Source organism: Marmota monax, unplaced genomic scaffold (assembly GCF_021218885.2).
Source record: "Marmota monax isolate L192 unplaced genomic scaffold, Marmota_monax_Labrador192_F-V1.1 WCK01_AAM20220418_F8-fsc00061, whole genome shotgun sequence".
NCBI lineage: Eukaryota > Metazoa > Chordata > Mammalia > Rodentia > Sciuridae > Marmota > Marmota monax.
In genome coordinates this window covers 20350406-20376905 of record NW_026695230.1, presented here as the reverse complement: position 1 = coordinate 20376905, position 26500 = coordinate 20350406, and the positions used below count along the sequence as shown (strand labels likewise).

General features: G+C 39.6%; 2 protein-coding genes across 2 annotated transcripts; both read left to right on the top strand.

Annotated features, from left to right (window-relative positions):
• Positions 1 to 2266: 2266 nt before the first annotated feature.
• On the top strand, positions 2267 to 3181 carry LOC124088569 (olfactory receptor 52E5-like). The gene has a single exon (XM_046438265.1). It carries the CDS (start codon positions 2267 to 2269, stop codon positions 3179 to 3181), a length of 915 nt encoding a protein of 304 aa, XP_046294221.1.
• A 17379-nt stretch (positions 3182 to 20560) lies between these two features.
• LOC124088612 (olfactory receptor 56A3-like) lies at positions 20561 to 21508 on the top strand. The gene has a single exon (XM_046438341.1). The coding sequence runs from the start codon at positions 20561 to 20563 to the stop codon at positions 21506 to 21508; it is 948 nt and encodes a 315-aa protein (XP_046294297.1).
• The last annotated feature ends 4992 nt before the right edge of the window (positions 21509 to 26500 follow it).

Here is a 26500-nt window from a genome sequence, read left to right as displayed (position 1 = left end):
CTTTTTTTCACTGATAAGAGAATTACTAGAAATTTTTCATTTGCCGAGTTTAATTATGAAAAGGTTACTGAGGTTATTGGGAGTTAATTCACTGTGACGGTGTTAGTGAGCAAATTCAAATTCTAACACCAAAACTAGTTTAACAACTTACGGAAACAATACAATTTTCCAATGCTAATTTTTTTCTTTTAAGGTTTTTAATAGGTTCCTACTTATACATAACATTAGGATTTATTTTGACAGAATTATAAATGCATGGAGTACAGTTTACTCCAATTCAGTGGGCAGTACTTACCCTTGCCCTCTGCCTCCTTCCTCCCCTGTTCCCTACTGATCTTTCCATTTATCTACATTCTTTTTATTAGTATCTTGTGGCATAATGACAAAAATTCACTGTAATATATTCATATGGGTATATTGGAAAGTTAGGTCAGATTCATTCCATTATTTTTGCCTTACCCCTACTATCCATTCTCCATCTCAATTTCCTTTTTCCAAAGCTAATATTTTTAGAAAATATAGTTCTTGTAATAAGTGTAACCTAAAAGTTAAAAAAAAAACAACCATTTGATTTAATGTAGCATATTTCAGAAGAGGACATAAATTTAAAGTCAAAAAGAGCTGTGAAATTATAAAATGAAACTTAAACCTTGCTTCTTTTGCTGGCTTTTTCCATTGTGTTCTATTCCAGCCAAATTTAGGTATTCCTTGTATATTCTTAGTTTGCTGATAAGTAAAAGTTATTTAGCTCTAGACTTTAAGTTTTTTTCTGCTAAGTTCTTTCTGCAGCTTCTTCATTGATAAAACTAGTATTATTGGGATGTATAATCTCTATTTTATTTAATCTTTATAATTAGCAGAGAGAAATTAAACATGTGGTAGATCTTTCTAGAAGGTTAGATTGGAGGAAGTATGAAGACTGAAAAACCACATAGGACCATGTGGAAATAGGTCAGAAAAACACACTTGGTCAGCTGTTTCATATCAGTAAAAATAAAAATAGGTAGAAAAATAAAAAGTTGAACATGAATATAAATAGAACTTTCCAAAATTGAGCCAATGGGACATAGTAACTACAAATGGAACTTCTCAAGATATGTCATTGCCTCGATACAACTAGCCCAGTCTCTATCTGAATCCCACCTATAACCCTATCACAGAACATACATCTTCAGGTTTCTAATAATGTCCTACCTAGACTCATGTGCACCTAAGCACCACATCATTTTATAGCTTGCCTCCATGCCATAGGGGAAATTACAACATAAGTAGAACACAAGGCACCAGACATCTTCAATTATTATACTAAATTAGCCTGCAGCCAACTTAGACATATTATTTCCCATCACTATATCAGAAACTTGCTACAGAATTAATATAAACTAGACTGTTCTCAGGTTGAGGCAAGTTTTTAGCCTTCATCTTGCTCTAACTTTAAAAAAGACACAGACATTGCCACTGCCACTTCCCAGGTAGTATGAAGGGATTGTCCATTTACATAACATGGCATGAAAAAGAATAAAGTATAAAAGGCTCTGAAAATTATCTGGGTGAATCCAGTGTTTTTTGTTCAGCTAAGGAATGCAATGTGGTGAAGGACACAATTTTTTAGTTCTAGGAAAAAGCATTGTTGTCTTGAAATTATATAATAACCCCCAGTTGTATCTAAATGTTGTAATTCCATCCCAAGTTCGAATCTAAGTATCAGTTATCCAATCCTCCACTTTTTCTGGATTTTCTCCCAGATAGCATCTTCTTACTTTCTCAGGAATACTTTGCAAGAAAATATCATTGCTCAAACCACCAGACAGGTTGGATTATCATCTCCCCCTCAATCACAGTATCACAATCTGATGATATTTTACACACACACACACACACACACACACACACACAGCCTCAGTTATTCTTTACATCCTCATTGGTAATTATAATCAACAGTGAGTATTTGCTAATTTAATATCATATGCAGTGTCTTCCTTAGGGACTGAAGGGACAAAAGAGATGGAAAGTTCAGGATTGTTGTTGTATTTACAAAATTTACACATGGATTTTCTACAGATGAGGCGAATATTTCAAAGCAAATGTATCTATTAACTGTCCCTGATATTCCCTCTCTAGGTCCCCTCTGCTGTGTTATGGAATTAAAAAACGGACATTCCATTTCTCCAAGAAATAGGCAACATGCTATGACAGAAGTCAGGGTCTGTCACAGGAAGCAAGAAAACTCCTGTCAGAAATGTGTCTATAACCAATTCCCACCAACATGCTTCAGATCAACAGCACACAGTTCCACCCTTCCTCCTTTCTTCTGATAGGTATCCCAGGGTTGGAAGATGTGCACATGTGGATTGGCTTTCCTTTCTTTGCAGTATATCTGATAGCCCTGCTGGGGAACATCATTATCTTGTTTGTGATTCAGACTGAACGCAGCCTCCATCAACCAATGTTTTACTTTCTGGCCATGTTGGCCTGCACTGATCTGGGCTTGTCCACAGCAGCCATCCCCAAGATGGCCATTTTCTGGTTCAATCTCAGAGAGATTGTGTTTGGTGCCTGCATCACACAGATGTACACCATCCACATATGCACTGGCCTGGAATCTGTGGTGCTGACAGTCATGGCCATAGATCGCTATATTGCCATCTGCAACCCCCTAAGATACACTATGATCCTCACCAACAAGGTGATAGCCATTCTGAGCATAGTCATCATAGTGAGGACTTTGATGTTTGTCATTCCTTTCATATATCTTATCCTGAGATTGCCTTTCTGTGATGTCAGGATTATCCCCCATACCTACTGTGAGCACATGGGTTTGGCAAAGTTAGCTTGTGCCAGTATTAGGGCCAATGTTATTTATGGCTTCATTGCTTTCTCAGTGGGATTCATTGACCTTTCAGTGATTGGATTTTCCTATATTCAAATTCTCCAAACAGTCTTCCATCTCCCATCCTGGGATACCCAGATGAAGGCACTTAGCACCTGCGGCTCCCATGTCTGTGTCATGTTTTCCTTCATGACACATTGCTTTGGCCACAATGTCCCTCACTATATCCACATACTTTTGGTAAATCTGTATGTGGTTGTTCCCCCTGCCCTTAACCCTGTTATCTATGGGGTCAGGAAAAAACAGATACGAGAACGAGTACTAATGATGCTGCATCCTAAAAGCCATTGACATTTAGCCCCAGGAGTATCTTCCATAGTAGTCCAATAAGGAAATAATGAGATTACACCAGAAATAAACACTGGAAATATTTGTGTTAAACTTTCCCAGTAAGTCAATAATGAGATCATAAATAGCAGGAAGATTTTTGTTTAACTTCTCTGATATTCCCATACAAGCCAATCACATTATGTGTCCCTCCATTACTTATAACTCCAGTACACCCATTGAAAGGCATAGCATAGAGGCTCCACAACAATCTCTCTGCTATGATCCATGAAGAGTACAAAAAAATGTTAATGTTTAAACCTACTGGTATCTCAAATATGATCTCTGGTATCTCAACTATGATCCATGAAGAGTACAAAAAAATGTTCATGTTTAAACCTACTGGTATCTCAAAATTCCTGAAGGGAGTAAGAGGTTTTGCAAAAACTTGTTGCAGCAACAAGTACCTTGAACAACTTCCTCCCACCTGGAGATTCTCTCCATTCACATTCACAAGGTAAAGTTTATGAGTAGAAAAATGATGTGGGATTTCTTGTAAACCAACCAGAATACAGTGGCCAGAGAAATTCACTGACAGTCTTAAATTTTACATACACATATGGGTTCTGGACTTATCTAGAAGTTTGACCAGAGAATTACAGTGAGAACTCTTTGAACATCAATATCCCTGTCCATAAAATGTTATAAAATAATATTAATTCAGTACTAGGAACTTGAAAATACTGTAGTGAAAATCTTCCAGCTTGTAAAACATTAAAAGATTTGGAAAAAGAGTACATACTAAGGTAGTGTTGTTGTGCCTTCTAGCATTGCTTCTAGATTTAGCTTACCAAATCCAGTTGCTGTGCACAGTCCCTAGTCCCGAAATTGGTTCTCTTTGTGGTCCTCTCAGCCCTTACATTCAGAGACACTCTCAGTCAGGAGGACTGAAGCCCTGACTAGTTTAACGGCCTCTATCTGGGCTTGAGGGATCAGAGAAAAACTTTGCCTCTCAGTCCTCCTTGAGATGAGCATTGAGAGAGTCTGCAATAGTGGCTCCTGCAAGAGCATAAAGTTATTCTCACTAGGGTGTGGAAGCTAAATAAGAGCATTGATTTGTTGGGTATTCTAGGAGCTGCAAAAACATGAAACTGACTTCTAATTGGAAATAAGACCCTGGTTGAAACTCAGGGTGCATTGAGCAGAAATACACAGAGAATGGGATAAGGTGACAGTAATGTAAACTGAAATAGGAGAAAGTGAAATTTGAAGAAATGAAACAAAGACACAAAGAAAAAAAAATGGTCAGAAATCTTTTTTTTTCCCTCAGTGCTGAGGATCAAACCCAGGACTTCCCATACACCAGGCAAGCACTGATCCTTAGCCCTTAATTTTCTAAATGGAAAGTTTGAAATACCAGAAAGAAGAGCTCAAAAGACTAAAATGATAATATAACAAAAAATGAAGATGACAAGATCATTTCATATTGTCTTCCAAATAAATGTCAAGCCAATATAGCTTTTTTAAAAATTCTTTTATTGTTACATATGAATTACACTGAACTGTGGGCTTCATCGTGGCATATTCATATTATTATTTGGGTTTCCTATATTATCTGTTTGGGTTTCCTATATTATTTGTTCCATAGAACTAAAAAATTCAAAAACTTGCAAATTCAGTTTTAAAAATTAACATTATCTTTATGGCAAAATCAGAAAATTAACAAGAAAAAAAAACAGAAGAATGTAAATACAGAGAAGTTTTTCAAGGGAAAAAGATACATAGATTAACCCCACATATAAAAATAGATAAAATTATAAATTTGACATCAATTTGCTTGCATATATTTTAATTAGCTTTTTAATTAATTACCATCTAACAATTATAGATATTTTTGGAGTACAGTGTGATATTTCACATGTGTAGATTTTCTAATGATCAGATCAGACTGATATATCCATAATCCTATTTATCATTTCTTTGTGTTGGAAACACTCAATACCCTCTCTACTAGCTATTTTGAAATATACAATGAAATGCCCTCAGCCATTGTTACTTACTGTGCTAGAGATCATTAGACATTATATCTTCTACCTTTTAATTAAAAGGTACAGGTGTCCAATTGTAAATTATCCTCTATCTCCTGCTATCCTCCACCCTTCCCAGATTCTGCTAACCACTATTCTACTCTCTATTAGGTCAACGTTTTTATCTTCACATTTAAGGAAGAGTCTATGGTATTTGTCTTTCTGAACCTGGTTTATTTCATTTAATGAGTGTTCTCAAATTGGTGCCAATGACAGGATGTCATGATTTTAATGGCTGAATAACATTCCTTTGTGTATTTATAACACCTTTGCTCTGTCCATCCATTCACCAATGAACATTTTGGTTTATTCATACCTTGGATATTGTGAATACTACTGCAATAAACATATGAGTGCAAATATCTCTTCAACATACAGATTTCCTCACCTTTGGATAAGTACCCAGTGGTGGAATTACTGTGTTCTGTGGTAATTTTCTGAGGAACTTCCATACTGTTTTCTATAATGGCTCTACTAATGTATGGTCCCATCAAATGTGTTATCAGATTTTCCTTCTCTGCTGTTTATTTGTCATTCTAATTGGAGTGAGATAATATTTCATGGTGGTTTTGATTTGTATACAAATTGTTTAAAATTAAGTTTATCCCTATTACAAAACCAAATGAAAACACCCAGAAAGACTGTGGAATGTCTGACTTTAAAAGTTAGCTACCCAATATGTGCAGAGGGGAATTAGAGATAATTTCAAGAAGCTAGACTATAGTCCCCAGGAAATGAGCCTAGGCTGTAGAGGCCCATAGGTAACAATTTTTTAAGATGCTCTGAGCCAAGGAAATTATTTTTTTTTATAAAATTAACACAAAACCAGCAATTATATGAACATGTGCTCCAAAGACTGGGCACTGATTTGAGATTAAGATCCATGGACAGTTTTGTATAATGGGCTCCAATTTGAGTAGCAGCAAACATTTAGCTATTGCTCATTAGCATTTTCCCCAAAACATACTGAGAAGCCTATTTTTACGGTTTAGTAATAATAATGATAATAACAACAACATTGAACCACCAAGAAGAACCTCTAAGGGCTTTACAAACATGCTCACATTTATTTTTTACAGTAAATAAACAAATTAGAAATATAATATTTTAATAATTCACAGCAATAATAATGTCTATTTTATTCTGCTATCATTCCATTCCCCCCTTCCCCTCCCCAGATTCAGAAACATTTTTGCCTGACAGAGTCTGGCAACATGGGGATACAAAGGCACCAAGTCACCACTCTGATGTTAGACACCTGCCTAGAACAGGGGTTGTGGTGTAATGAGGGCCGGGCTTGCAACTGGGAAAGCTTGGTGGTTGAAGGCTGAGGATCGGGTTTGAAAGCAAGTAGAGAAGAGCCCTTGACCAGAAAAAAATGTCCGACTACCCTGAGGCAGCTCTGCTATGAGGGAGCCCAAGTTAGTCATATGGAGAAGGCTTAGAGAAAGGCCTATGCCTAGCCATTCTGCTGTGTTTGAGCCATTCCAACCCAGGAGGCAGACCTATAAGTAAAGAAGCCATATTGGGCACTCCATCTACAATAGATGTCCTGGGGTCCTAGAATGTAACTCAGTGTTACATGGTGTAAGGTGATCAACTCAGACTCTCCCTAACACCTTGTTTTAAAAAATGTGGGAAACCTGAAGAAACAGAAGAACGTGAAAGAATGTGACTGGGAGAAATTAAGCAAATAGGATAAAGAGGATTAAAAAGGCAAAAGACGGAGAGGAAAGGACGTGAGGATGAAATGGGGTAGAAGTTCACTGTAAGCTCCTGATCCCCACCTCACCCCAGAAACAGCAGAAGCTGAAGGAAGGAGGAGCTTTGGATGCCCAAACTATAGTCCATGTTTCTCTGAAGGAGGCTCAATGGTATAGAACCAGATTGTCTTAGGAGAATACGTACAGAGCAGAAGGCTGGTGTCAGAGCAGGAATTCCACTCACTGAACCAGTTTCAATAAACCCATTTCCAGATTCAAGATAATGAAATCACACAAGATATGGTATCCTGACTGGCTTGCTACTTTTGGAGATCATCTTTTTAGATCAGCCACAACAAGTGGTGATAAAAGGTAAAGTTTAAAATTCCCATAGACTTCAGCTTCTGGCCAAGATGGAGTAAAAGGAACTGAATTCACATTAATAACTGGAAAAAAAGAGCAATCAAAACTGAGTGAGATATATTAAGTAATGGTTCTAATACACCAGACATCATGCAAGTGAGAACAGGGACCCCTGCAATATAGGAAACAAGTGAGGCAGCTGCTCCAGTTTGCTTCCTTGAACCAGTTCCCAGGCTACCGTGAGGGAAGAGGGATGGAACCCAGGTGTAATTCAGTGGAGTCCCTGAATTAAAGAGGTCTAGTTGGAAGTATATAAAAAAGAATAAAGCTACAGTTCAAAGGGGAGAGTTCTGGGGAAGAAAGAGCTGCACACAGAGAGAATGGTCACAATCTGCAAAGGATCCTCAAGTGATGAGTTTAACAAATGAGGAAGCTACATGAGGTAGGGGGAGAAACTACAGTACCCTAAGGATTAAAAAAGAGAGTATCCAGCTCTCACATGGGCCTAAAGAATAGCCATTCTACCAGCCAGAAAAGGAAAACAGAAACATAATTCATGAGGCTTCAATCAGAATACTCAAAGGAATCTTTCTTCAGTTGTGAATCAAAACTAGTTCTAGACCAAAATTTGTTCTGGTTTTTGCTAACAGAGCCCCCAAAGGTCAAATTGTTTCCAAGTAACTTACATGCATTCAGAGAAAAGATTAAGAATATTTGCAGAATTAAAACTAAATTAAATATAGTATCTAAGCAATATCCAAAATGTGTGATATACAATAAAAAATTTCCAGAAATGAACATAAGTAGAAAATACAACCACAAATAGGATGAGGAAGGAAATTAATCAATCAAAATTAGCAAATTAGAAAACAAAAACATTCAATCATTAAAACTGAATCCCATATATTCAAAAACATTAAGTAGAGTCATAGAAGACATTCAGAAGACAAGGAAAACTGCCAAAGGTGAAAAGGTAGATTGATGGCATTATGGGTAGAATATTACTGCATAAAGAAAAAAAAAGTTGGATTTGCTTCATTTAATTGAAAGATTCCTGCTGAATAAATTGCAGCATACACTATAATTTTTATGGCATTTTTAAAGTTCCATGATAAATGCCATGAGGAGTTAATTTTGATTCATTCAATTGAATAGGCTATACCTATCTAATAAGCATGTGCCCACAGAACTTCTGAAGGAGATTTTGGAATATTCAAAAGGTGATGAATATGCACATGTAAATGAGCATGAACATACATAGATGAGTAAGTAAACTCTGTACACAGGAAGTCACCTTTTGCACATAGTCAATATACGGCTAAATTATCAGGAGAGCATTCAGAAAGAAAGAAAATCACTTTATTTTTTCATCCACCTGCCTAACCTAGGAGGACCTTTTAGACGCAGGGGAAGGGGAATTGAGAAGTTCAAAAAAGGTAGTGTCCCTGAGCATCTAGAGTATAATTATCTGCAGATACCTCTGGAACCAACCAGAGCCTCAATTCCTGTGAACCTGACCCCATGCTTCATCTCTTCTGTAAGTGAACCTTGGCACAGGATGCTGTACTGAGTTTAACCAGAAGATAAGACACCTATCTCAATCTGTTTTTCTTTCCTGAGTCAGTACTGCTAAAGTAGTCTGAAAAGGGAGAAATACAGACCATCTCCTCATCAGGTTAGGAGGCACAAGTGAGGGTCTGTGCTCTGGGACCTTCTCTATTTGTCCACCTCTGAGCACTTTGTAGCACCAGAATATAAAAGCTGGAGTTTGTCCAAAGGAGATTAATAACAGGTAGAAGTACTAGGAAGTGCATCCTCTGGAACCCAGTTAAGAAAATTTGGAGATTTCAGCTACAAATATAGAAATTTACGGGTTGTAAGACAAAGAATCTGCCTCTAAAATTCTTTGATCATTGGCTAGAAATTACATTTGGTCTATGTAACTTCAGAGGCAGGGGACAAAGACCACAGTTGGGTGGCAGTAAGAAATTAGTAGTTGAGCAAATTTCAGCACAACCCAATCAAATGGTAAAAGCTCTTGCTCCCAAATTCAGAAAATTGTACCCAGAAAAGCAAGGAGCTACCTATCACTATCTGCACACAATCGTATCTGGAACTACATGTGTAGAGATGTCTTGCATGCCTGAGTTTTATCGAGCTAGGTGATCCCTCCAACAACCTTTCCACTTCTTAAAACAAGGCTTCCCTGGTGCCATGCTGTGGGCCTGCCATGCAGCCTGGGGAAACACTTGGGTTTCAAGGACTTTGTTTTAATTTTAGACTTTCAGCTGCCCTGGCTTCCTCATGCTGTCTCTGGCTGGAAACAGAAAACACAAGATCTTAGTCCTCGTCACCAGTTCGGCCTCTTGCAAATGATTAGTGACATCCCGGGTAAAGTATATTTCATTTTTTTATAAGATTGATGGGCAAGCATATTTTCATGGAATTATTTGCAAGGCCTAAAGGGGTTCTGGAAATTAATTATATCCAACCTTCTGTGTAAAGTGGGATTAGGATTAAAATAGTACAGCATGGTTGCCTACCAATACAGATTGCAAACCAAGATTAAAAGAGGATGGGAAGCAAAAGGACAAGTGCTTTGCTTCTAGGGCTGAGTAAGTCATTCAAAGCTTTTAAGATGATTTATGAGTGAAGACCATGCAGAAATGTTCAGAGAAAGGAGAAGTAACTGAATGGGAGACAAAATAAACTTATTGTTCTTATATTTCCCTCAGAAATGCCATGCTAGCCTAAAAATAATTAAGGGACAAAAATAAAAAACACATATTTCTTCCCCTAGGCTTCTCCACAAATATGGCTGAATTCCAAGTCCTTCCATTTGACTTAAAATTCTATTTCTTACACATTTGAATCCTATCAGTTAAACCATATAAAAGGCATAATATCACTGAATCTGAACTTGCACAGTGAAAGACAGAGGGCTAAAGTAGTCAACTTAACCCACCTACTTTAGGTCATTGTGAGTCACAAATGAAACAATTTGTTTAAAATTGATTTTGGACTTGCCAAAGTCATTGCTAATATACTCTATTATTAGCAAAAGAAAAAGACTTGGGAGATTTTCTAAGTATCAGGCAGGAGAGCCACATCTGTCAGACTTGCTTGGGGAAGCAGAGGTGAAATGGGGAGACCAGGGAAGGAATGTCCATCTTCCCTCCACGTAGAGCAGCCAGTATCACTAAAAGTCTCGCAAATGAGAAGAATCTGAGATGAGCCAGCTGACAGGATTGGAATGGCATTTGGGGAAAAAAAAATACATAACTGGACAAATGTACTATTTGAATCTCTTGAAAAGGGTATGCCTCTACCAATGTGACAATATCACACAATTTGGGGTCTACAATATAATTACAACTTCATTGTCACCCTGACTCCAGCACAAACTATTCCTTCTTTAAAAGATTCCATTTTTTAAATGATTAGTTACATCACGGGTGAAGTATATTTCATTCTTTATAAGATTAATGGGCAAGCATATTTTCATGGAATTATTTGCAAGGCCTAAATGGGTCCTGAAAATTAATTGTATCCAACCTTCTGTGTAAAGTGGGATTAAGATTAGAACAGTACAGCATGGTTGCCTACCAATCCAGATCTTGAGCTCTCATTTCCTTATTTATAAGATATATTTGATAATCCTTGATAATAATATATATTTTACTAGATATTGATGATTAAACGTTATAAACTTCTACAATATTTGAACACACTTCCCAGGAAATAGTAAGGGTTCCAAAAATAATTATATAATTTTATGTTATATTGGTGAGCCTAATGAAAAGAAACAGGGCAGTTCTTAAATACTCAATGGAAAAAAGTTCTAAATCCACAAAATAACACCTTAATAGAGATTTCTGTCCCAGTAAACAGAATTAAGTACAAAGGACTATATGGTTTGAAAGGCCTGACTAATACTTTTGCCAAGCTGCAGCATTCTTTGGGATCTCCTTAACAAAATTTTTATGTACAATTCTTTTTCTCCAGCCTATCCCTCAGGTCAGAGTTAGCCATTGCTCTTGCACATATAATTATCATTGTTCATGTTGTTTGTTCTCATTATTACCCATCAGCCTCCAGATTCATTTTAGTTTTACTCCTTCACTCTAAGAGTGTTTCTTATTTAATTTGTGACCCTGGCAACTAATGGAAGGCCAGGGGAAAGGCTAAATAAGAAGAAAGTGTGGTGAGCCGCTTCTGCCGTTTCTGCAGATTATGGTCGCCATTACAAGATGACGCTGGCTCCGCTGTGGTCTGTGACAAACAACTCCTTATCTGGGAGAGTTGGCACATGATTTTTCACCACCCTGTACATCACCCTGTGAGAAAGCTCCACGCGGCAGCTTTGCATTGGGGCTTGGGATGCTTTATTAAGGCTGGGAGGGGCATCCGGGGGAGAGAAGAAGAAATATCAAGGGCCTGAATAAACTGCTGAAAGAAGATTCCTGAGTTGCGTCTTCCTTGCGGGCAAGGGGTCGCGACAAGTGGTGCCAAAACCCGGGAACCAGAACTTTCAACAGTCAGGGGTGGTGCACCGGTTAGTCCCAGGTAAGTGGGATCCGCGATCAAAGCGGGGTTAGTCCCTAGTAAGTGGGATCCGCGACCAAAGCGGGACAGCTCCTCTGTAATGAAAGAGAGAGCCTTACATTTTATTGCAGCTGCACTGTGTACTTTCGCTCCTACTTTCGCTTTCTTTTTTTTGTGCTTCCTTTGTTGTTGTGTCATGGGTGCCGCATCTTCAAGTCCGCTTCTCCTGGCCCTAGATGGCCTGTTACGTTCCAAGGGACTGGAAGTGAAACATAGTACTTTACAGAGATTTTTACAGAAGATAGATATCGCTGCACCGTGGTTTGCATTTTCGGGCAGCCTTACTGTGCCTAGTTGGGATAAATTAGGCAAAGATCTTGACTTTGCTTCTGAGCAGGGCATATTAGAGGGTGGGGTGATACCCCTTTGGAAAATGGTCCGTGGTTGCCTTACAGATGGCAGATGTCAGGAAGCACTTACTAAAGGACAGGAGGTTTTAGAGCGATTGCATGAGGAAAAATCGGAGACGGCAGAAAGTGAAGTGACTCGGGAGGATGGGAGTGTGCGGAGCATGAGACGGGGGAGGAAACGGTTGTATCCAAATCTCAGTACGCTGCGTACACCCCCATGCGAAAGTGGATCAGAGGAGGAGGAGGATGAGGAGGAAGAGCTCGGGAGGCTGTCTCGTCAGCTAGGGAGTTTAGCTATAGGAGAAGGGAACAAAGATAAACAAGGGCTCAAGAAAAGCGATCCCCCGGATCCACTGCCATATGGCGGGGGCGTTTCGGGGAGAGCTTTCCATGCCCCAACATGGAGGGCTGTTCACGCTGAGATGGGTCTTGCTTATCCAGTTTTTCAGGATGACAACAGGGGAAGAGTCCATGAACCCTTAGATTTTAAAATTGTGAAGACCCTGGCGGAGTCTGTACGCACTTATGGGGTGGATGCCGCCTTCACGCTGACTCAGGTGGGGAGTCTGTCTAGATACTGTATGACTCCCTCTGATTGGGCTAGCCTTTTTCGGGCTTGCGTTTCCCCAGGTAAATATTTGGACTGGAGAGCATTCGTGCTAGAGGGCGCAATAGAGCAGGCCACCCAAAACCATGCGGCGGGACACCCCCATTGGGACAAGGATATGCTCTTGGGACAGGGTAGATTTGCAAATCAACAGACAGGATTTCCTCTTGAGGCATATGATCAAATTAACAACATTTGCATTCGGGCATGGAAGTCGCTTCCAAATAGAGGAGAGGTGTCTGGTAATTTGACCAAGATTCTACAAGGCCCTACAGAACCCTTTTCAGATTTTGTAGCAAGGATGGTGGATGCTGCTGGAAAGATTTTTGGGGATCCTGATAGAGCCATGCCCCTTATCAAGCAATTGGTCTTTGAGCAATGTACCAAGGAATGTAAAGCGGCAATCACTCCTTATAAAAATAAGGGCATAGAAGCATGGATGAAAGTGTGTAGAGAGATTGGAGGACCTTTAACTAATGCAGGTCTTGCAGCTGCTGTCCTTCGAGTGGCAAAAGGGGGCAATCCTGGTGCCAGAACATGCTTCCATTGTGGTCAGCCCGGTCATTTCAGACGTGAATGTCCTAAAAAAGATAATTTTACTGGACCCCCTCACGGTGGCCCTTCCAATGGCCTTCGTCAACCAGGGCTGTGTCCAAAATGTAAAAAAGGGAAGCATTGGGCAAAAGAGTGTAGATCAGTGAGGGACATCCATGGACAGCCTATTTCAGCTGGGCCAAAAAACGGCCGAAGGGGCCCCCGACCCCAGGGCCCACAAATATATGGGGCAATGGAGAATGTCACACCCAAACCCGAGACATGGCCATCTCTACCCATCCCATGAGACGCGGAGAGCCACTACAGGTGCCGCGGGATTGGACCTCTGTTCCACCTCCAGACTCATATTAACACCTAAGATGGGAGTCCAATTGGTGGAAACTGAATTCAAAGGGCCTTTACCGCCTGGCACTGTAGGTTTGCTAATTGGACGTGCATCCTCTACTTTACAAGGTCTTCATGTCTTTCCTGGAGTCATTAGCCCTGATACTGTAGGGGCAATAAAAGTTATGGTGGAAGCTCCAAGGGGCATTGTGTCTATTTCCCCAGGAGACCGGATTGCCCAATTGCTACTTCTACCAAGTCTGCATACCCGCTTTCCTGCTGATTCCTTTTCAAGGACAAGTGATGAGATGGGAGTTACTGGAGGGAATTCTGTTTATTTGTCCTTAGATATGAATGACCGTCCTACTTTAAACTTAACCAAAGAAGGCAAATCAATTTTGGGATTGCTAGATACTGGAGCAGATCGTAGTATAATTGCACAAAAGGACTCGTCAAAGGGGTGGCCGGTGCAGCTCTCAGATCAATCACTAAGAGGTTTGGGATATGCCCAAGCCCCTCAAATCAGCTGTAGACATCTATCTTGGAAGGACCCAGAAGGACACAATGGCACTTTTCAGCCTTATGTACTTGATTTACCTATCTCTTTATGGGGTCGTGATCTGATGAAAGACATGGGGTTCACTCTTAGTAATGACTATTCCCCGGTGTCTCAACAGATTATGCAAAATATGGGGTATAGGCCAGGTCTAGGACTAGGAAAACACCTACAGGGGCATAGGCATCCTGTGCAAGGTCATCAAAAGCTTAACAGATTTGGTCTGGGTGTTTTCCTAGGGGCCACTGGGGCTCAAATACCCATAACATGGCTCACCAAGGAGCCTGTTTGGGTGCCTCAGTGGCCTCTTCCCTCGGTTAAATTGGCAGCAGCCCATAATTTAATCAAAGAACAACTGGACTTGGGTCACATCCAACCTTCTACTTCTCCATGGAATACTCCCATATTTGTTATTAGGAAAAAATCAGGAAAGTGGCGCCTACTGCATGATTTACGAGCAGTTAATGCTCAAATGCAACTTATGGGGCCCATTCAAAGAGGGCTGCCTCTGCTCTCCTCTATTCCTCAGGGCTGGCATATTATTGCTATTGACATTAAAGACTGTTTCTTTTCTATTCCTTTGCATCCTAAAGACTCACAACGTTTTGCTTTCACCCTTCCCTCGTGTAACCACGAGGAGCCAGATCTTAGGTTTGAGTGGGTAATGTTGCCGCAGGGAATGGCTAATAGTCCCACGATGTGCCAGATGTATGTGGGGAAGGCACTCGCACCTCTTAGACATAAGTGTTCCTCCATCAAGATCATTCATTATATGGATGATGTGTTATTGGCCGCTAAGTTAGAGCAGATAGTCCATGAGGCCTATAAAGACTTAGTAAAGCTGTTAGCTCAATATGGGCTACATATCACACCTGAAAAGGTTCAAATGGGGAATTCTATTGAGTATTTGGGAGCAATAATTGGGTATGACAAGTTGAAACCACAAAAAATCACCATAAGAACTCAGGATCTCCAAACTCTGAATGATTTTCAAAAACTGCTGGGAGATATTAATTGGATAAGGGGATATTTACATATTCCTAATGGTGTGCTCCAGCCTTTGTATGCTACCCTTAAGGGTGATCCAGATCTTGCTTCTCCTCGTAGCCTCACCAAAGAGGCTAGGGCGGCCCTTATAACAGTAGAAGAAGCTATACAACATGCTACTCTATGCAGGCTCCAAAGTGATAAACCTTTCCAGTTATGTGTGCTTGCCACTATGCGGCAGCCTACTGGAGTACTGTGGCAAGATGGGCCTTTACTATGGATCCACCCACATATATCCCCAGGAAAATCTTTAGAATACTATCCTGATGCTGTTGCAGCGTTAGCACTTAAAGGGATCCACCAAAGCATTCAATTTTTCGGACAATCACCTTCTTCTCTTATTATACCCTATACTAAGGCTCAACTTAATGTTTTGTGTGCTACTCTAGACAACTGGGCTATTCTATGTTGCTCGTTTCAAGGGGATATTGATAATCATTACCCTTCCCATCCATTACTCCATTTTGTTAAAGAACATCCCATGATTTTCCCTAAGGTAACTTCACCCAATCCAATTCCGGGGGCTGTTAATATTTTTACTGATGGTTCCAAGTCTGGAATGGGAGCTTATGTAATTAATGATTCTCCCCCTCTTCAGCATCAATTTGCTCCTGGTAATCCACAATGGGTTGAACTGCAAATTGTTATTGAGGTTTTTAAACAGTGTTCTTTTCCTTTTAATCTTATCTCGGACTCCATTTATGTGGTACAAGCACTCAAAGTCCTGGAGGCTGTGGGAGCTATTAGTAATGCCCATAATGTATCTGCTTACTTTAATCAGCTTCAACAACTTATCTGTAGCCGCACTGCTCCTTTTTATCCAATGCACATACGGGCTCACACCTCTCTTCCTGGTCCGTTATCACAGGGTAATGCCTGTGGGGACTCAGCCACTAGAGGCCAGTTGATATACTTGGCTTCCTCCTTAGAGGGGGCTAAATTATTTCACCAGAATTTCCATGTTAATGCTTTAACGCTGCGCAGGCGTTTTTCCATTTCAAGAGCGGATGCTCGTCAGATAGTATTACAATGTCCCCATTGTGTCACATTTCTTCATCCCCCTACTTATGGAGTGAACCCACGGGGATTGAAGCCATTGGTTGTCTGGCAAATGGATGTGACGCACATACCTGACTTTGGTAACCTCAAGTATGTGCATGTTTCTGTTGATACGTGCTCTGGAGTTATCCATGCCTCTGCTTTGTCGGGAGAGAAGGCACATAATGTTATTACTCATTGCCTAGAAGCATGGGCAGCATGGGGTGCTCCTGCATCCCTTAAGACTGATAATGGACCTGCTTATACTGGCAGACAATTTACATCCTTTTGTTCTACCATGGGAGTGCAACTTACTCATGGTCTGCCTTACAATCCTCAAGGACAAGGCATTGTTGAGCGTGCTCATCGCACCTTAAAGGAAACTTTACAAAAACAAAAAGGGGGAATAGGAGCTGAACACACTCCTAAAGAACACCTGTCCTTAGCTCTCTTTACCATTAATTTTTTGAATTTGGATATTCATGGTCACTCTGTGGCCGATAGACATGTGTCCCCTCAGCCCTCTGTGATTGGCTATGTTAAATGGAAGGATGTTCTTACGGGCCAATGGAACGGCCCCGACCCCGTGCTGACATGGGCACGAGGATCTGTATGTGTTTTTCCCCAGGATCACACGGAGCCGTTGTGGGTCCCTGAACGCCTGACAAGAAGAGTCTTGACATCAACCGACCAACAACAAGAGATACCACAGCAACCCTGTGATGAGGATCTTCACTCTGCTACGTGCTCTGGTTCTGGTGCTGGTGCCGATGGCACAGACGACACCAATGCAGTGGTGGGCAGTGGCACGGGCTTGGCCAATGCCGATGCCGGTTCATGGTAGTTCTAGTGTCCTCCCCACTCTTTTCTCTACCTCATGTGAGATGTCTGCTCCCTGTGCCTCTGCTAGAGGGGACGTGGAGAGCATTTTTAATCAATCTCAGGTTAATCTCACAGGAGTTTTTTGTTTCAGCCTTGGAAACGCTAATTGCATTAGCCTTAAGACCAAAAATTTGACTAACTGGGAGGACCCATTGCTGTCCAATCAGGTCTCAGGGAGTATTATTAATGCCGTACTGAGCCAAGTAGTTTCAGGGAAGCAATCAGGTTCAGGGACCCCTGTAAATAGCTCTGCTTTAAACATAACTACCTTGGCTATGATCTCCAAGGTACTAATCCCAGTGCCTCCTTCTTCTAATAGTACTTACAATGCCACTCATTTCAAGGCCTCTCATTACTGTACCCCTAATCTTGGTTTCCCCCCAACATTTATGCCTTATCAGGATCATTCTTGGGAGAAACTTCAAGTTGCTAAGGGTTTCTCCTTTTCTCCCTCTCTTAAGAGGTATGTTTATAACTTTAAACATAGTGCCAACTCCTCTACAGGAGTAGGTTGGTCCTGGTTTCAATGGCTGATTTCCAATGAGAAGGGGGCTTCAGCTGATATTTCTGCATTGGCTCAATTACTGGGAGTCAAAAGCTGGCTGGCTAATGTTTCTGGCACTGTTAGGGAGAGTGAACGAGGTAATAGACTTACATCTGTTTCGTTCAACTCTTTGCTATATAATGCCACATTGCCCCCTGCAATGGTCTGCGTCCAATCCCCATTCTTGCTCCTTTTGGCTAATGACACCTCGTCGGGGATGCTGGATTGTTCTAGTGTTACCTGTCTCTTATCTGAGTGTTGGAATGGTTCTTGGACTGTAGCAGTGGTTATGAAAATTCCAACTTTTGTCTCGATCCCGGTTACTGCAGATCCAGAGTCATTTCCTATTGTTGAACTGATTAGAGCCCATAGAGATTTTGGAATTACGGCACCTATAGTGACAGCTGTGGCAGTGTCTGCTGCTGCAGCGGTTACGGCCGGAGTGGCCATGGCCAGTCAAGTACAAACTGCTGCCACCATTAATCAAGTTGTTCAACAAACTTCCACCATACTTGAATCCCAAAATTCAATTAATCAACATATTTTGTCAGGGATTTTAGCTGCCAACCAAAGAATAGATTTACTCCAAGCTCAGGTAGAAGAATTGGCAGACTTAGTGCTTTTGGGTTGTGTTGACCAACGTGCACATTTATGCATAACCTCTGTCAGATTTAATGATTCCAGGAATGCCTCCTGCATCATTGGTGAATATTTGGCCGGAAATTGGTCCATGGCAGCAGAAAACTTGATCCAGTCTCAACTAACTCAGATTGCTGTTTTGAATAGTACCCGTGTTGAACCAGTGACTTTGGGTCAATTCACCGATTGGATATCTTCTGCTTTTTCCTTCTTCAAAGAGTGGGTGGGAGTAGGCATTTTTGGGGCAATGTGTTGCTTCAGTGTTGTACTCTGTTTGTGGCTTCTCTGTCGCCTTAAAACTCGCCATGCACAAGAAAAGGCTATGATCATACAAGCTCTTGCAGCTTTAGAAAATGGCAACTCACCTCAAGTCTGGCTTGCGCATCTTAAGCAGTAAACCTTTGTCATGGTTGTTACACCCCAAGTTATTATAACATTGCACTGGGATCGACATGACTTTCCTTGTTATTCTCTTAGTGTTGGAAAGCCCTTGCACTCTGCCGGTCTTACTGCCATTGCACGCAGATGGGTTTCCACACTAGTGCTTTTCTATCGTCTTAAAGTCCGTGCCTTTCTTTCAGGGTGCTGTCAACTTGTTTGTCATTATAAACAGCCACAGTTCAGCCTCAGCTATTCCCCTTCGTCCACCATCGTCACGATACAGGATGCGAGGCAAGGCACTGCACTTGAGTGATCCTTGACGTGGACCTCAAGGAGAGCATGTCCTATTGCATGCGGGTTAGACGCGTTCACGCCCCGCCCCACGAAAAAAGGCATCAGCTGATATGGCTTCAGATCTGGGGAAGGTGCCTCCTTAGGACTGAGTCATACTATGCAGCCACTTCTGCACAGTGGGATAGGACCTCTACTCTCGCCTGTATTGTTTTAAGAAAACAGAAAAGGGGGAACTGTGGTGAGCCACTTCTGCCATTTCTGCAGATTATGGTCGCCATTACAAGATGACGCTGGCTCCGCTGTGGTCTGTGACAAACAACTCCTTATCTGGGAGAGTTGGCACATGATTTTTCACCACCCTGTACATCACCCTGTGAGAAAGCTCCACGCAGCAGCTTTGCATTGGGGCTTGGGATGCTTTATTAAGGCTGGGAGGGGCATCCGGGGGAGAGAAGAAGAAATATCAAGGGCCTGAATAAACTGCTGAAAGAAGATTCCTGAGTTGCGTCTTCCTTGCGGGCAAGGTGTCGCGACAAGAAAGTAGTGGCAATATTGAACTACTTCAGGAGGGTGAGAAACATGTACATGGATCATTATATTCAAGATAAAAAAGGAGCATGAATAAGGGATGGAAGGCTGGAAAGGTGGGCTCTAGCACCCCTGCACCATTGCAATCATCAGATTTCCACTTGTTCAATGACACTTAATGCTCCCTATAACTGTATGAAATTGCTCATTCACTTTAAACTTGTTTCTTCCAGAAATTAGCTATTCTCCAAATATGAAGATCGATCTAAGAAGTAGATGGGGGGGACAATTATGTGGTAGGGTCCATTTTACCAAATAAAAGTGATCTCATAGAAAATTGGAAGTTAACTTTATTTTTAGTATATAATAAATATAAAATCTCTAATTAAATCAAAATAAATTCAACTAAAATCTCATAATGTAAATTGCATGGGAACTAGGGACATTTATCTGTGCCCCTTTTATGTCAGGCTCTACTAGGCATACTGTGAGAGTTAAATTGCAAATATGATAGTTTATGTGGCTATTAAAAAGAAAACAGGAAAAATTTATAGATACATATTGAGAATCTCATCTGTCCCCAAAGTGTTTCCTAAGTAATTTTTTTTCTCTTAAGTTTCTGAAAGTACCCAACAATTCTATTAAAAGCATAAATTGAATAAATCAAACCTGTAATAAATCACATTATCTCAGTCATCTGCACTGTTTAATGTAATAGGAGTAGCCCAACTAGCATGGCATTATGGATAAACAGACAAATAACAATGGCCTGGATATACTGCCACAAGTTGTGTCCGTGTAAAGAAAGTTGTTTTATCTTTGTGTACTTAGAGTCATTAGATGATTTTATCCTCATTTTAAAGATCAAAAAAAGAAAGTTGTAAAAATTCTTGACTAAATATGGTGGCACACCAAAATGACACCGACCGCACTGGAATTTCAGACGTCCTTCTGAATTGTTTTGTCACATCTCCTGGCTGGCAACTCTGGCTGTCCCTGCCCCTCAGTCTCCTCTTCCTCCTGGCCATGGGGGCCAATGCTGTCCTTCTGATCACCATCCGGCTGGAGGCCTCCCTGCATGAGCCCATGTACTATCTGCTCAGCCTCCTCTCCCTGCTGGATATTGTGCTCTGCCTCACTGTCATCCCCAAGGTCCTGGCCATCTTCTGGTTTGACCTCAGGCTCATCAGCTTCTCTGCCTGCTTCCTTCAGATGTATATCATGAATAGCTTTCTAGGCATGGAATCCTGTACATTCATGGTAATGGCCTTTGATCGCTATATAGTCATCTGCCAACCACTGAGATACCCATCCATCATCACTGACCAATTTGTAGTCAAGGCTGTCATTTTCATTGTGGCCAGGAATGTCTTCTTATGTATGCCCATCCCCATTCTCTCAGCACGACTCTATTACTGTGGGAGAAATGTCATTGAGAACTGTATCTGTGCCAATATGTCTGTCTCCAGGCTCTCTTGTGATGATGTCACCCTCAATCGCCTTTACCAGTTTGCTGGAGGCTGGACTCTACTGGGATCTGACCTTATCCTCATTTTCCTCTCTTACATCCTCATACTGCGAGCTGTGCTAAAACTCAAGGCTGAGGGTGCTGTGGCCAAAGCCCTCAGCACTTGTGGTTCCCACTTCATCCTCATCCTCTTCTTCAGCACAATTCTTCTGGTCTTTGTCCTCACACATGTGGCCAAGAGAAAGGTCTCTCCTCATGTCCCAGTCTTGCTCAATGTCCTTCACCATGTCATCCCTGCAGCCCTAAACCCCATTGTTTATGGGGTGAGAACCCAGGAGATCAAGCAAGGAATCCAGAGATTACTGAAGAAAGGGTGGTAACAAGGGCAACTGACTCTCTGCTTTCCTAATGTAGGATGACTTGATAATCACTTGATGGAAAATTGGGCTGAGACCCATAACTTGGAGAGAAGATCTTAAAATAAAGGTAAGTACTAGTTCTGAAATAAGTTCCTGACTCCTTACACTTTAAACCCAATAACTTCTTCCAAAACACACATGGAAAAAAAGAAAAAAAAAATTCCAACATCTTTGTGACCTTTCAATGATTCCCTAATATTTATGATTCTATTTTGTCTAAAATATAAGAACTCAAGAAGATGAATACTTTAGTAGAGAAATAACTCCCAGTAAATACTAAACTTACATCTTGAAACATTTAATGTTTAAAAAAATATAACTGTGGATTTAGTGGCCTTGATAATAACTTGCTATTATAAATATCACTATTGTTATCCCATCTGCATAATGCAATTGTGAAGAGCATGATAGTTTAAATGTCAGCATTGACAGTGGTTAGAATGCATAATCTCTTTCATTTTCCTCTAACCAGACAAATACCTTTTTCTCCCCTTCCTCTTTTTCAAGCAAAGCCCCTTTTCTGTTGGCAAAATCCTCTAAGGAATAAAGCTCCTGTAAAAATTAAGTACCCATGGAGTAATGAGTTTTTCTGGGTTAGAAGGAATTACCAGAGAGAGACTTCTCCTTAATGTCTTTGCGACACTGTCTGTGCTTGAATTTCACATGCAGGATTCACAGTGACTCCACTTGTGTTCTGTGGACAGGACTCTGCTGCAGCATTCTCATATGTTACAATATCAGAAAGCACCCTAGAAAGGACACTTAAATATACTAGTGTCTATTACCAATGGGGCAGAGGTTTCCTAAAGCAACTTCTTCCTTCCTAAAACTTGGTTAGAGAACTTGGTAAGTATAAAGACACATAGAACAATTGGCAATCATTGAGAATCTCATATGGTATTTAGACAAAAATATAAAACAAGCTGGGACCTATGATTATTAAAGAATATTTCATGGCTGAAAAATGTATGTCTTATAAGTGATATTTTATGCATCCAAGGAATATAAAAACTTATGTTCACAAAAGGTTTATCCACAAATATCCATGGCAGCTTTATTCACAGCAGTCAAAACTAGACATAACTTCTATCTAAACCACACATAAATGGATCAACATGTTGGTATATATTTATAAAATGGAAATCTCAGCAATAAAACAACAACAACAAAAAATGTGATCCATGCAACAAAGTAGATGCAACTCAAAAACTTATGCTAAAAGAGAAATATCAAGGGCAGGGGCTGTAGCACAGTGAGACACTGTGTTCCACCCTTAGCAAAGCATAAAAATAAACAAATAAAATAAAGGCATGCTATGCATACAAAACTACAAAAAATTAAAAATATACCAGATACTAAATAGTACATTTTATATTTTTTTTTATATTTTTAACAGATGCAAGTTTCACTCTACTGCCAAAAAGTAGACATATTTTGTCTGGAATCAGAAAGGAAAGAGAAATGAAATGTCACTGTCAAAAATAATTTTTAGAATAATTAAAATGATTTATAACTTGAATTTGTTGTTAAATTTTATGAAAATTGTTAAAAAAAATCATTGAGTTGTATATTTTAAGTAATGACTGTTTTTATTTAGGTAAGCTACTCCTCAACATACTTCATAATATATACACATGTGCATTTTATATTAGAACTATAGATGAACATGTTAGTATGCATTTCTTGTAAAGGTGACATATCAAAATTAATTGGTTGCTTTGTAGGCAAATAAAACTAATTAATATCAAAAAAAAAAAGAATATTTCATCCTACGTAAAAAGACAGGAAAAAAAACGGGGTATAAATCCAGACACAGTGGTGCACACCTGTTATCCCAGATGTGTGGGAGGATGAGGAAGGAGTATGACAAGTTCAAGAGCAAAACAGTTCATCAAAATAAAGAGAAATAAAAAATAGGTACATCCACATTCAGGGAATGACTCAAATAAGAGAAAACTCGAGATGTGAGATGGTGAGTTCCATGTTATGCATTGTGGTGCTTGAACAACCATAGGTGAATTCTGTGGCTAAGAGGAACCCAGGAGTATCACTCACATTCAGGATCCTTGTCTTTCACATGAATGCCAAAAACTAATTGTTCAAAATGGCAGAAGACTTTCTTACTAGCTTCCTGTATGTTAAACAGGCTCACAAGGAACTACATTTAAATCCAGGAAAATGTGCATTTTAATTACTTTTATCAATGAATAATAAAATATAATAGCATTATAATAAGCATTAATTGGTTAAGTTAGGAGTTAAGGAAATAATTGCATCCTAATTTTTATGTCTTAAGTTAAATCTTGCCTTCAACAGATTTTCACAATTCTAAACAACAATATCTGAAGACATAAGATATATGGAATACTTCATAACCTAGCATTCAGTAAGGAACAGATATAGAAAATCTCATCCTTTGAACAATGGAACATAAAGAGAATGTTAAAATGAAGGATTTGTCAGTAACTTTTTAATGTACATTTATTTTATTTATTTATTTTTATATGGTGTTGAGGATCAAACCCAGTGCCTCCTCACACATGCAAGGCAAGTGCTCTACTGCTGAGCCCCAGCCTCAGGCCTGATTTGTCAGCAACTTTAACATTGCCAGGAATTAGCCACTCTTCTATGTGCATCTGAAAGATATCTAAGGAAATATTTCACTAGAGAGTGATCAAGGAAATATTGATCAAAATTGCAAAGTGTCCACAGCACAGCAGTAGCCCTGCAGGCCAAATTTGGGGACCAGCTATTTCTTTGTCCAATACATATTCAATACCTAATAAGCGTCACACATTCTTTGTGCCGAGTATAGGGTCATGAACAAGACAAGATATATGTATATTCTGAAGGGAAGTTTAAGACATTAAGTAAGAAAACAAATTTTAAAATTACTTCAGAAAGTAGTACATGCTATAAGTAAAAAAAAAAAAAATGTTATAATCTCTGTTTCCACCATAAAAGCCAGAAGAAAGACACTTTGCGGTAATTTCATTCTTCTTCATAATTGAGTAAAACTCCATGTATAGATATGCCAAATTTTCTTTATTCATTCATCTGGTGACTTGCATCTTGCCAGTAAATAGAAGGAACTGGAGAACATCACACTTAGAGAAATAAGCTAAACTCAGAAAGACAAGCGTGGAATATTTTCTCTCATATGTGTAAGGCCAAGAAAATAAGGAGGGGATGTGGGCAAAGAAGACACAAGAAAATGGAAGGGAAATTCAGTGGTGTAGATAAGGAAAGGGGTGGAAAATGGGAGGAACTGTGGAATTAAGTTGACCAAATTATGCTGTTTGCATGTGTGAATGTACCATGGTTAATTCCACCTTTATTTACACCTATAAGTATTAACTTATAAAAACAATAAATTTGTACTGGGTGGAGGCTATGGGAATAAGAATTGGAGATGGGGAGGGAGAAGGAAAGAGAGTGAAGAGGTACTGGAGACCTAAATGGAACAGATTATAATCTATGCATGTGTGATTATATCAAAATGAGCCCCACAATTATGTACAGGTAATATTAAAAAGGCCACTTTTCATGTGATTATTAAGAACGTGATCTCTGTCTACTACAAGATAATTATTTATATGGGTTTGTCTCTGTGTCTTCTATTCTGCACCACCCATCTACATTTCTGATTTGGTGCCAATACCATGGCACTTATGTTACTATAGCTCTGTAGTATAATTTAATGTCTGGTTCTGATGCTTTCTACTTCACTTTTCTTGCTAAGGACTGCTTCGGCTATTCTGGGTCTCTTAATTCTCCAAATGAATTTCATGAGTGTTTTTTCTATTTCTATGAAGACATTATTGGAATTTTAATAGGAATTGCATTAAATCTGTATAGTTCTTTTGGTAGTGTGGCCATTTAGACAATATTAATTCTGCCTATCCAAGAGCACGGGAGATCTTTTCATCTTCTAAGTCTTTGCCTAATTTCTCTTTCAGTTGATTGATCACTGATGTATAGGAAAGCATTTGATTTATGAATGTTAATTTTATACACTGCTATTTTTCTGAATTCTGGTGAAGTTTTTTGGGTCGTCTAAATATAGAATCATGTCATTGGCAAATAGTGATAGTTTGATTTCTCCTTTTCACATTCATATCCCTTTAATTTCTTTTTCATGTCTAATTGCTCTGACTAGTTTCAAGGATGAGGTTGAATAGAAGTGGTGAAAGAGGGCATTCTTGTCTTGTTCCAGTTTTTAGAGGCAATGCTTTCAGTTTTTCTCCATTTAGAATGATGCTGTCCTTGGGTCTAGCATTAACAGCTTTTACAATGTTGAGGTCTGTTCCTACTATCCCTAGTTTTTCTAGTGTTTTGAACATGAATGGTTGCTATATTTACTTAAACACTTTTTCTGCATCTTTTGAGATAATCATGAGATTGTTGTCTATAAATCTATTGACGTGACGAATGCTTAGAGCAGCTCAATTTACAATAGCTAAACTATAAAACCAACCAACATGCACTTCAACAGATGAATGGATAAAGAAAATGTGTTGTATATACACAATGGAATATTACTCAGCCACAAAGAAAAATGAAATTAAGGCATTTGCCAGTAAATGGATGGAAATGAGACTATCATACTAAGTGAGTAAGCCAATTCCCAAAAAACAATGCCAAAAGTTCTCTCTAATGTGCAGATGCTAACACAAAATGGGGGGTGGAAAATAGAAGTACTTTAGATTAGACAAAAGGAAATGAAGGAAAGAAAAAAGGATTGAGAGTAGGAAAGTTAGTAGAATCAATCAGACGTTAATTTCCTATGCTCATATATGTTTATATATGAATACACAATCAATGTAATTCTACATCATGTACAACCAGTAGAATGGGAAGTTGTACTATCTCTCTCTTTCTCTCTCTCTCTCTCTCTCTCTCTCTCTCTCTATATATATATATATATATATATATATATATATATATATTCAA